Source organism: Scyliorhinus canicula, chromosome 3 (assembly GCF_902713615.1).
Source record: "Scyliorhinus canicula chromosome 3, sScyCan1.1, whole genome shotgun sequence".
Taxonomy (NCBI): Eukaryota; Metazoa; Chordata; class Chondrichthyes; order Carcharhiniformes; family Scyliorhinidae; genus Scyliorhinus; species Scyliorhinus canicula.
The window spans coordinates 26,555,823-26,568,152 of record NC_052148.1 but is presented as its reverse complement, the minus strand read 5'-3'; the positions used below and the strand labels follow the sequence as shown (position 1 = coordinate 26,568,152).

Sequence of the window (12,330 nt, the reverse complement as noted above, 5' to 3'; positions counted from 1 at the left end):
CACACAAACCTCTACCACCTAGAAGGACAAGAACAGCAGGTGCATGGGAACGCCAACACCTGCAGTTTCCCCTCCAAGCCACTCACCATCCTGTCTATGTCAATGTTCCTTCATTGTCAGTGGTTCAAGACCCTGGAAATTCCTTCCGAACAGCACTGTTGGCATAACTGCATTAATTCAAGAAGCCAGCTCGCCAGCAGCTTCTCAAGGGCACACATCATCCTGACGTGGAACTATATTTCTGTTTCCTCGCTGTCGATGGGTCAAAATCCTGGAACTCCCTGCCTCACAACACTTTGGTGCACCAACACCACATGGACTGCAGCAGTTCAAGGAGTCCGACCACCATGTTCTCAGGATAATCAAGGTTGGGCAATAAATGCTGGCATTTCCAAACAGTTTCTAAAACAAAGCATAGCTGTTGATCTGACTTCAATTTTTGAAAAATTTTTGAAAAATCTTTATCAATGACATTTGAACCCTACATTAGAATTCCTAAAACATTTATTTTGCCCTCGTTCAACTTTGATACATCTAGCTCCAGCTCACAATTACTTAAGTCACATGAAGGGTAAACTGAGGGAGAATTCAGAATGTCCAATTCACCTAACAGCGTGTCTTTCGGGACTTGTCGGAGGAAACCGGAGCACCCGGAGGAAACCCACGCAGACACGGGGGGAATGTGCAGACCCCGCACAGCCAGCGAATCGAACCTGGGACTCTGGCGCTGTGAAGCAGTGTGTGGCAACTCGGGGATTTTCACACTAATATCAATGCAGTGTTACTGTAAGCCTACTTGTGACAATAATAAAGATTATTATTATGAATAAAGAGCTGAAACCTATTAGGTCAATAGTTTACAAAGTGCAAAAGAGTGCAAAAGAACTAGTATAAGTTGACAGATGGCAGTTCCGCAAATATCATATCACAAGCCTTAAAACCATAAGTTTCAATTACCCCAGTCAATTTGCAGCTTTAACTAATAGATCTAGAAGTTAATGTGACCAAAGCAATTGGAGGCAGTGCTGAAAAGTGTTGCCAGGTTAGAGGTCTGAATTACAAAGACAAGATTGGAAAGAGGATTCAGAAAGTTTATTTTATAGAAAGTAGACAATATAGCACACAAAATGTAAGCTGTGGGTGGGTCAGAGCTCTCCCCTCTGAATCAATGACTGTGGTGTCAAGTCCCACTCGAATGTGGTATTAAGGCAGTGCTGCTGCACAGTCAGAGGTGCCATATTTCCGATGAGGCATTAAGCCAAAGCCCAGACTGCCCCATCAGGTGGACTCCTTGGCACTATTAACAGCAGGGGAGCTCACCCCAGTGTCCTGGCCGATACATGTTCCTAAATCAATATTATTAAAACAGATTATAATATTGCTGTGTGTGCTAACTTCCTGTGTGCAAATTGGCTGCCATGTTTCCTACATTGCATTAGTGGCTCCAATTCAACAACACATCATTTGTTGCAAAGCGCTTGGAATGTCCTGTGGTCATGAAAGATGCTATATAAATGCACATATTTTTTAAATTAAGGAACCAGGAAATTAATATTTTTTTTATAAGTTTAGAGTACCCAATTATTTATTTATTTTTTCCAATTAAGGGGCAATTTAACCGGGATTCGAACCCGGGTCCTCAGCGCCGCAGTCCCAGTGCTAACCACTGGGCCACATGCCGCCCGAGAAATTATTAATGTAATGCTGCAAACTAAATCATAAGAGCAGGACAAAGGGATAAAACTTCAAATTAGCAAAAAGGAAAAATTAGAATCCAATCTCAGGAAATGCCTCATACAAAAGAATGATAAAACATGGAAACATCTAGTTAGAGAAAAGGAGATTTAGAAATAATTGGCTGCTGCAATGAGAGGATTTTATATTCATGAATAGCCTCCTGTCTCTGTAATTATTTTGTGCTTATGTCTTTATCCTGAACAAAAAAAAGTAATCAAACTGGAATAGATTTGCAGGACCCTTGCTAAGTTGAAAGCTTCTCTCTTATATAACAAGACGTAATGATACAAATACTCGACAGGTCAGGCAGCAACTGTGCAGAGAAACAGAGTTAATGTTTCCGATTGAAGTGAACTTGCATCTGTTCTGATAAAATGTCATCTTCATCTGCAACATTAACTGTTTCTCTCCACAGATGAAGCCAGATCTGCTGAGTGTTTCCAGCATGGTTTTGTTTTAAATTGTCTTAGCTTTTCTCTTACACCTGACTCACATGAAAGTCTACATCACAAACAGAATCAGCAATCAGACACATTCTGGTAGAAAAAAAACCCAGCCTGTTCCACAGTTAACAATTCCAGCAGTCTAAGGTTAAAAAAAAACAGGACGATATTAAACAGAGCAAACTCAAAGATTCATCTACAGAAGCTGGAGAAACTCAGAGCCAAGGAATTCTGGGACAAATGAGCAACATCCAACTTTTGTAATTAACTGGAGAAAAACACAACAAAATAAAAGGGGAAGAAACACCAAAAGAATGGAGAATATTAGAACATAGAAGCTCACAGCATATTTAATATTAATAACAATCTTTATTGTCACAAGTAAGCTTACATTAATACTGCAATGAAAGTTACCGTGAAAAGCCCCTAGGCGCCACATTCCGGCACCTGTTCGGGTACAGAGGGAGAATTCAGAATGTTACAAATTACCTAACAGCACATCTTTCGGGACTTATGGGAGGAAACCGAAACACCCAGAGGAAACCCACACAGACACGGGGAGAACGTGCAGGCTCGGCACAGACAGTGACCCAAGCCGGGAATCAAACCTGGGATCCTGCCGCTGTGAAGTAACAATACTAACCACTGTTCTACCATGCCGCCCAATCAACAGATCCAGGCTGACACGTTGCGAGAACATTTGAAACAACATTCATTCATGTTCACAAGAATACTTTTGATTCATCAAGCAGCTTTTCCACAGCTGCAATATTTCCTGCAATTCAAGAGTGACTACATCTATGGGGAGACGGCGGTGTGGTGGTAACCCAGTGACCCAGACAAATGCCCTGGGAACCAATATTCAAATGCCACCATGGCAGCTGGTGGAATACTATTTCAATTAATCAATCTGGAATTAAAAGCTACAACCATGAATCTATCATCAATTATGGTTCACTAATGTCCTTTTGGGAAAGAAACCTTCCTGGTCTGACCTACAAGTGACCCCAGACCCACAGCAACGTGGTTGACTCTTATCTGCCCTCTGAAATGGCCGAGCAAACCATTCAGTTTAAGGGCAATTGAGGACGGGCAACAAATGCTAGCCCAGCCAGCGATGCCCACATCCCATGAAAGAATGTTTTTAAACTCTGGAAGTTGTAAAGCAGTTTTGCACTTCCTGAAGTTGTGAAAAACGCTACATAAATGAAATCTTTCCCTATTGTAGGGTATTATTATTATGCATCTTCTTACAGAAATTCATTGCTGATGTCATCCGCAAGTGCTGTGATGTAATTAGTTGTTGTTACCGGTATATATTCGTATGTAACCGCTATTAGTAGAATCCAAACTGTTGATGCTTAAGAAGTTGCTCCCATTTGAAAGTCCATACTGTATTTTAAACTTTGTTACTTTTACGTATTAAAGACCACAAATTTCGACGACTTTTTGGTGGTCAAGTCACCTAATCTTTTTGGTGACGAGAATTTTTAAAATTCAAGTTTTAGCAAGTTCAACATGAAATTTTGCAAGTTTACCAATGGAAGACAAGTTAACAGTACCATTGCTATGTTTGTGTCTAGCTTGTGGAAGGGAACAAGAACTGGAAAGGTTGGAACACCTTTTTCTTGGCAAATTGAATCACAGAAGAGGCTGAAAGCACTCAATTCTCCTCAGCATGTGGGGAGCAAAGAATTACAAGCTGGTGAGAAATTTAGCTACATCACGGAAACCAGACGACATTTCATTTGTGGATTTAGTTAAACTTGTTCAGAATCACCACAATCCTAAGCCCTCAGCAATTGTTCAATGGTTCAAATTCCACAGTCATTTTCGGAAGACAGGACAGTCTGTAGTTAACTTTGTTGCTGAATGAGGGCAGCACGGTGGCATTGCTGACTACGGCGCTGAGGACCTGGGTTCTAATCCCGGCCCTGGGTCACTGTCCGTGTGGAGTTTGCACATTCTCCCTGTGTCTGCGTGGGTTTCACCCCCACAGTCCAAAGATGTGTGGGTTAGGTGGATTGGCCATGCTAAATTGCCCGTAGTGTCCTAAAACGTAAGGTTAGGGTGGGGGGGGGGGTTGTTGGGTTACGGGTATAGGGTGGATACGTGGGTTTGAGTAGGGTGATCATTGCTCGGCACAACATCGAGGGCCGAAGGGCCGTTCTGTGCTGTTCTATGTACTGTTCTATGTGCAGGGTAGGCGGATTGGCCACGCTAAATTGCCCCTTAATTGGAAAAAATAATTGGGTACTCTAAATATTTAAAAAACAAACTTTGTTTCTGAATTGCGCCAGCTCTCTGAACATTTTTTGAACACTTGGGGTTGTTTTGGAAGACATGTTTTGGGACAGACTCATTTGTAGCATTAACAAGGATAGCATTCAGCAACATTTGCTGGGAGAAGTCACACTTAGTTTTAAGAAGGCTCTAGAAATGTCTCAGGGCCGTCAATAATGCAAAGGCTATTCAGAAGGGGACCTGTTTAGCTCAGTTTGCTGGTTTGTGATGTGGAGCGAAGCCAGGAATGTGGGTTCAATTCCTGTACCGGTTGAGGTTATTCATGAAGTCCCGTCTTCTCAACCTTTTCCTTTGAAGTGTGGTGATCCTCAGGGTAAATCCCCCCCCCCCCAGTCAGCTCACCCATCAAAGGGGAAAGCAGGCGATGGTCATCTGGGACTTTGGTGATTTTACTTAACTTTATTCAGAAAGCCAATGGCGGCAGTAGGCGGGGTGCACTGCATCTATTAGAAAAAGCTGGCAAGGGCAGCACGGTGGCCTAGTGGTTAGCACAACCGCCTCACGGCGCTGAGGTCCCAGGTTCGATCCCGGCTCTGGGTCACTGTCCGTGTGGAGTTTGCACGTTCTCCCCGTGTCTGCGTGGGTTTCGCCCCCACAACCCAAAAATGTGCAGAGTAGGTGGATTGGCCACGCTAAATTGCCCCTTAATTGGAAAAAATAATTGGCTAATCTAAATTTTTTTTTAAAAGAAAAAGAAAAAGCTGGCAGTAAAAAGGTGAAGACAGTGGAATGTTTTAGGTGTGGACGGTCACACAATGCGTATCATTTTAAGTTTATTGACTCTGTCACAAGTGCAACAATAAGATGCATTTAGCGAAGTGCCGGGGTGTGAAGAGAAAATTGAATGCTGAGCAGGGAACTTCAAATGCAAGGAAGCCTCAGTCGACAGCGCTTCGCTTGGAAAGCTCAGACCAGGCAGGGGAGCACTATTACGACATGTTTAATATGAATGAGGGGTGCACAGAGCCTACTTATGCTACAGTGAAGGTCAATGGACAGAAAATCAAGATGGAGGTGGATACATGGGCCTCTGCATCAGTATTCAGTGAGGAAACCTTCAGGAAGATTTGGAGCTCTAAGCAGGCACCAGCTCTTAGTCAGGCAGCAATCAACCTTTGGATGAACATCGGCGAGACTATACCATTGCTTGGAGTGTTAGAAGTAGATATTGCATATAATAGCCAAGAAGCCAGAGCAAGGCTCCGAGTAATAGAAGGGCGTAGGCTGAGTCTGCTAGGGCGTGACTGGCTCAGGAAAAGTCAGTATTGCATCGCACCACAAATAACTGCTAGACACTCACCAGCTGGATTATTGAGGAGGAGGAGATCAATGTCTCACCTGGATCTGCTACAAAGCAAAAGCAGGAAGGAGGCAAGAAAAGCAAAAGGCAAGATATGATTAGCATGTTAAGGAGGGCTGTTTTAAACCAAATGATTGTTTATATCAGGAATTTTGGCAGTATCCAGCACTGGCTACCGGGAGTTAATCTTAATCAACGTCATGCGGTATCTTTGGCCGTGAAATTGAACATTGGAAGAGTTGTGTGCTGGCACCAAGATCATTTGTACTTCAGATTTCCAGCATCTGTGGCATTTTGCTTTTATTTAGTGAATTAAATACTGTGTTTAACATTTAATTTTTTTTTAAACGAAGTGGCTTTGCACCTTAAAGAAAATGTTAACTAAAAAGCTTCCTTTATGGTACCCAAATGGGCACAAAATTCGTCATGCTCGTTTGTTTATTCTACCGTGCAGACAGTCTTGGGAGTGGAGGCAGCTTCCGACATGATGTTTTTTAAAATAAACGCAGAGTTGCAAAATCTCGATTTTCCCTCGACAAGCCTCGATCTTTTACATTTGTCTGGCTGGTTTTAGTAAGTCTAGCGCAAACTGTATCTCTTGCCATCCAGCCTCACAACTTTGATAAAATAGCAGAGGGTAGCTGGAAGCTTTATACACCACCCTGGCAAGGCGCAGCATCTAGGTACAGTAATCCCTTGACCAGGCTGCCATTCTTGTAAAGCTGATCTCAAATAAGCCTGGCGGCAGGCTCAGTGTACACAACCTGAAGTTGTCAAACAGTGTGAGTTTCTGTGGCAGCAGCACCAGTACTATTTGTACCTTGAATCATAGATCATAGAATTTACAGTTCAGAAGTAGGCCATTTGGCCCATCGAGTCTGCACGGTCTCTGGAAAGAGCACCCCAGCTAATCTCCACCCTATCCCCACAAACCCACCTCACCTTTTTGGTCACTAAGGGCAATTTATCATGACCAATCCACCTAACCTGCACATCTTTAGACAGTGGGAGGAAACCCCGGCACCCGAAGGAAACCCACGCACACACGGGGAGAATGTGCAGATTCCGCACAGACAGTGACCCAGCCGGGAATCGAACCTGGGTCCCTGGGGCTGTGAAGAAACTGTGCTAACCACTATGCTACCGTGCAGCCACAATACAAAGAAAATCAACGAAGGAAAGAAAAGACATTTTAAAAAACCCGAATAGTGAGCATGGGGAGAGTCAGTCACTGGGAAAGGAATAAAAGTGGGTGAAATATGCAGAGACGGGGAAAATTTTACAAATGGAGGGTACAAAAGCACAGAGTTAACTGTGAGGATAAAGAAATATTGGAGATAAGCAATGAACAAAAATTATATTGGGAAAACTGGAAGCACTTTGCAGCAGGCTAAATCGGAATTGGTAAATTCAGTCCAACAAAACTTCATCACAAACAAAATAATGCACAAAATCCATAACCCATATTAAAGTATGCAGACAATTCAGTTCAGGAAAAAATGGAAAAATACAAGAGGGAGACAGTAAGTACACTGGACCAGACTCAAGTACTTCTCTCCCCAAAAAGCACATGCATATGGAGTGAGCCATTTAGCTTCTCAAGCATTTCCACCAATCACGGAGACCAAGCCTGACCTGCCACCGAGCTCCATATCACCTCATATTCCTCAATAGATTTGTGAAGCAACAATATCAATCTCGGATGTAAAATTTACAGTTGAACATGCATTAATTGCTGTTTGTGCAAGAGACCTCCAAACTTGCACCACACATTTGCACGAGACATTAAACCGAGACATTAAACCGAGACAGCAGCTGCCTGCTCGAGTGGATATAAAAGATCGCATGGCACTATTTTAAACAGTTATCCCCGGTGTCATGGCAATATTTCTCCCTCCCATTTTAAAATGCCTGAAATGCTTCTTTGACCGTATTGAAGTACCTCAGAGGGCAACATGATATATGTAGAAAACCTCAATATTATTACACTTTGTGTGATGGCCATTTTGAAATGTTTGCCATATTCTTTCAGATATTTTACTAATTGAGTATATATTTGCAACAAAATAAAATATTTATCGCTCAATCAACATCACAAGAATAGATTATTTGGTCATTATCGCCTTGGGGTTTTCGACAGCTTACTGTGTGCAAAGTGTCACGTTTCCGGCATTACAACAGATATTGCATTTCGCAGTTTACTCAGTTGGCTGAGTAGCTGGTTCATGATGTAGAGCTGGGCCAGCAGCATGGGTTCAGTTCCCATAAATGTTATTCATGAAGGTACATCTTCTCAACTTTGCCCCTCGCCCGAGGTGTGGTGACCCTCAGGTTAAATCACCAATCAGCTCTCCCTCTCAAAAGGGAAAGCAGCTTATGGTCATCTGGGACTATGATGACTTTGCTTACATTTCAAAACTAGCTCAATAGTTCACAGAATTGTTATGGTTCCAAAAGAGGCCGTTTGGCCCATTGTATTTGCACTGGCTCTCCAAACGAGCATTATGGTGGAATGCCATTCCCTTGCCTTCTCCCCATACCTCTGTATATTGTTTCTATTCAAGTAATCACCAAATGCCCTCTTGAATGCCTCACTTGAACGGGCCACAACCACACTTCCAGACAGTGCATTCCAGACCCTAACCACTCTGTGTGAAGAAGTATTTTCTCACATCACATTTGTTTCTTTTGCAAATCACATTAAATATGTTCCCTCTCGTTCTTGATTCTTTTACCAGCAGGAACAGTTTCTCTTCTTATTGTCACAGTATTTATTGTCACAAGCAGGCTTACATCAACACTGCAATGAAGTTATTGTGAAAAGCCCCTAGTCACCACATTCCAGCATCTGTTCTGGTACATGGAGGGAGAATTCAGAATGTCCAATTCAACTAACAGCAACCCCCCAGTCGGAGAATCGCAGGGGGCGGCGTGAATCCCGCCAGCTGCCAAATTCCCCAGCGCCAGGGATTTGGCAGGGGTGGTAATCGCACCGCGCCAGTCGGTGGCTGCTGGCAGAGGCCCCCCCGGCGATTCTCCAGCTGCATGGCGCCAAGCCCCATGCCCACCGGCCGGAGCGGCGCAAACCAATCCAGCGCCGGCCTAGGTCCTGAAGGTGCGGCCCGACACTGGAGTGGTTCACACCACTCCTCAGTGCCGGAGTTGCCCCCCCCCCCCCAAGCGCAGAATCCCGTCCCAGGTCTTTCGGAACTTGTCGGAGGAACTGGAGCACCCGGAGGAAACCCACGCAGGCACAGGGAGAACGTGCAAACTCCGCACAGACAGTGACCCAAGCCGGGAATCGAACCTGGAATCCTGGCACTGTGAAGCAACAATGCTGCCCACTGTGCTACTTCTCAGCCTTCTCGCTCTCCAAGGAGAATAGTCCCAAGCTCTCCAATTAATCTTCATACCTGAAGGATGCTTTCACATCCTTCCTATAGTGTGGTACCCAAAACTGTACACAATACTCCAGCTGAGGTACAACTAATATCTGGTATTAGTTCAGCATTACCTCCTTGCGCTTGTATTCTTTGCCCCTATTAATAAATCCCAGGATACTATATTATGTTTTAACTCCTCTCTCCATCTGTACTGCTATTTTCAATGATCTATGCACATATGCACAATGATCCTTATGCCTTTTAGAATTTTGCCCCTTAGCTCTAGCCAAATTGATTCTGTCCTTGAACCATTTGGGACATCCAATTTCTCCAGCACTGCAATGCTCTCCTTAAACAATACCGGCATCCTTTCCTTCCTTTTCTGAACACCTAACACCCAGTCTTGCCCTTCTTTGAGCCACAACATCATGTTTCCACAACACAATCTGTGTCTGTACCTCCCAATCTTATTTACCATGCATTGCATTCACGTACATGCTCAGTAACCCGGACAAAAATGTTAACTTATTCCCTTAGTCCAACTTCACCTATTCATAGAATCTCTACAGTGCAGGAGGCCATTCGGTCCATCGAGTCCATACCGACTCTCGGAAAGAGCACCCTTCCTGGGCCCACTCCCCCACCCTATCCCTGTCACCACCTAACCTGCACATCCTGAATATTAACAGGCAATTGATCATGGCTAATCCATCTAACTTGCATATCTTTGGACTGCGGGAGGAAACCAAAGTACTCAGAGGAAACCCACGCAGACAGAAGGATAATGTACAAACTCCACACAGACAATCACCCAAGGTTGGAATTGAATCCGGGTCCCTGACGCTGTGAGGCTTAGTGCTAACCTCAGTGCCGCCCTATCACCCTATTAACCTACTGTTCTTTATACTAGTGCTTTCAGTCCCATTCAGTGCATCCTAGTAATCCTCTCTAATACTTCCTCTTGGTTCCCACACCCATCATGTTAGCTTAAAATATTACCCACCCACCCCCATACCCCTGTCATATTAACTTAAGACACGTCCCCAAGAAGGCTAGCTCCAGACATTCTAATTGCAGGAACCCATCCTTCTTCCTACCCAAGTCACTGGTACCACAACCTCTGGCTGTTCACCCTCCCGGAGAGGAATTTACCACAGCCGTTCTGTGACATCCTTGGCTGTAGCACTAGGGAGGCAACATACCATCCCTGGGGTCTATGGCCACAGAAACGTTTGTCTGTTTCCCTAACGAACGGCAGAGTATCACAGTGGTTAACACTGTTGCTTCACCGAGCCAGGGTCCCAGGTTTGATTCCCAGCTTGGGTCACTGTATGGACGCAGTCTGCAAGTTCTCCCCGTGGTTGCGTGAGTTTCCTCCGGGTGCTCCAGTTTCCTCCCACAGTCCAAAGACGTGCTGTTAGGTAATTTGGACATTCTGAATTCACCCTCTGCGTACCCGAACAGACGACGAAGGGATTTCACAGTAACTTCATTGTAGTGTTAATGTAAACCTACTTATGACACTAGTAAAGATTATAATTAGTGATTCTATTCCAAAATGCAGGGACTAGACAGAAAAACGTTTGATAAAAGACCAGAATTCGGAAAGCAAATGCAAGGCACATGAAGCTGCTGGACGGCAGAAGTGTCAGGTGGTGAGGAGAGGGCTGGGCGGGTGCGGGAGGTGGCTGGCCCCCAGTGTGAGACCAACCCCACCTCCCTGTGTGGCTGAGGGTGAGGGGGTCACTCTGCGGCCTACACACGGAGGCTTCCCCGTCAAACAGCAACAGCTGTGAGAGAGAGGGGGTGACCGGAGCCGCGCCGTCCGCACTCGACCACCGGGAGCCGGGCCCCGGGCCGCCGCCGCGGGTAAAGACTCACCGAGGAGCCGCGCCAGCAGCCCACTATACGCCATCTCCGCTTCGGCCGGCGGTCACTCGCCCCAATGACAACCCGCCAGGACCCCGCCCTCCTACAGCTGCCCCCGGAGCCTGCCTGAACGCAGCACCGCCCGCCAACCCCGGCCAACTCCCCGCCCAGGGCTCGCTCTCCTTTCCACCGTAAACCGCGACCCGTTCGATTCTCAGAACAGCTTTGGGTTTGATTTATGTTTTTGTCTCAGGCGCTGGGCTGGACGAAGTGCGGGTCCTAAATGAACGGAGGGGATTCTGGGACTTGTAGTTCCGGGTCGCCTCCTCAGGCCCGGTAAATAAAAGCAAATTAACGCGGATGCCGGAATGTGAAACAAAAAAACAGCAAATCCTGCAGAATCTCAGCAGGTCTGACAGCATCTGTGGAGAGAGAGAAGTGAGTGTAATGACATGTTTATAGACATAAAACTATTACATCTCAGTAATGTAAACAGTAGAGGGCACCACTAGTTCCTAGTATAAATCTCAGACCTCAGGGAATCTTGGGGAGTGTTAGCAGAGGCGGGAGATAGATAACAACTCAGGACTAGTTCAGATTACAGAAAATTAGAATGTGCCATTCATTAGTTAACACTTAATCATAGATTATAATTTTAACAGGCTGAGTCTTTATTACTAGTTACAGCTCTGTAGAGTGTGCAAACTCTGTTTAATGTAATCGTTATCCAATAAATCAGTTTTACTTCAAGTTAAAGATTGGTGGTTTCTTTATCATCGTGCCATCAGACCATTCTGGATTACGAGGCAAAGAGTAACGACATATTACCACAAAGTGTACCATAACAGGGAGCTAACTTTTCGAGCCTGGTGGACTCTTTGTCAAAGGTCAGGTGTGAATGGTGCAGCAACTCTGCCAGCAGCTGTAATAGGGAAGGGGAAACAAAACAGGTTTAATGCTGTGCGTGTGGACCTACGATGCTGCACCATTGAATACATTTGTACGGCTGGGATAGACAAGATTTTTGGGCCTCTGAGTTATTGTGTTCTGTAATCCAACCGTTGTAATGATGTACACAGAACACATGATTATTTTACTGGGAAGATGATTTATTAACGAACACATGGAAATATAATGAACTACAATACTGACAATGGCTACTAAATGAATTCAGTGAATTTTCCGGGAGCTACTCTAAGCGCGATTATCTTCTTGCACGACTGACTACCAACTAATGAGTATCTCGTGTCATGTGATGGATCTCTAATGTCACCTGCTGCTGGGAGGTCATACC

General features: G+C 44.8%; 1 protein-coding gene across 1 annotated transcript in view; it reads right to left on the bottom strand.

Annotated features, from left to right (window-relative positions):
- The window catches only part of suclg1 (succinate-CoA ligase GDP/ADP-forming subunit alph), a 78,321-nt gene extending 67,152 nt beyond the window's left edge, over positions 1–11,169 (bottom strand). Inside the window, exon 1 of the mRNA XM_038793232.1 lies at positions 11,049–11,169. Coding sequence (XP_038649160.1) covers positions 11,049–11,082 — 34 coding nt within the window. The 5' untranslated portion in view covers positions 11,083–11,169. The remainder of the gene's footprint in view (positions 1–11,048) is intronic.
- Positions 11,170–12,330: the final 1,161 nt, after the last annotated feature.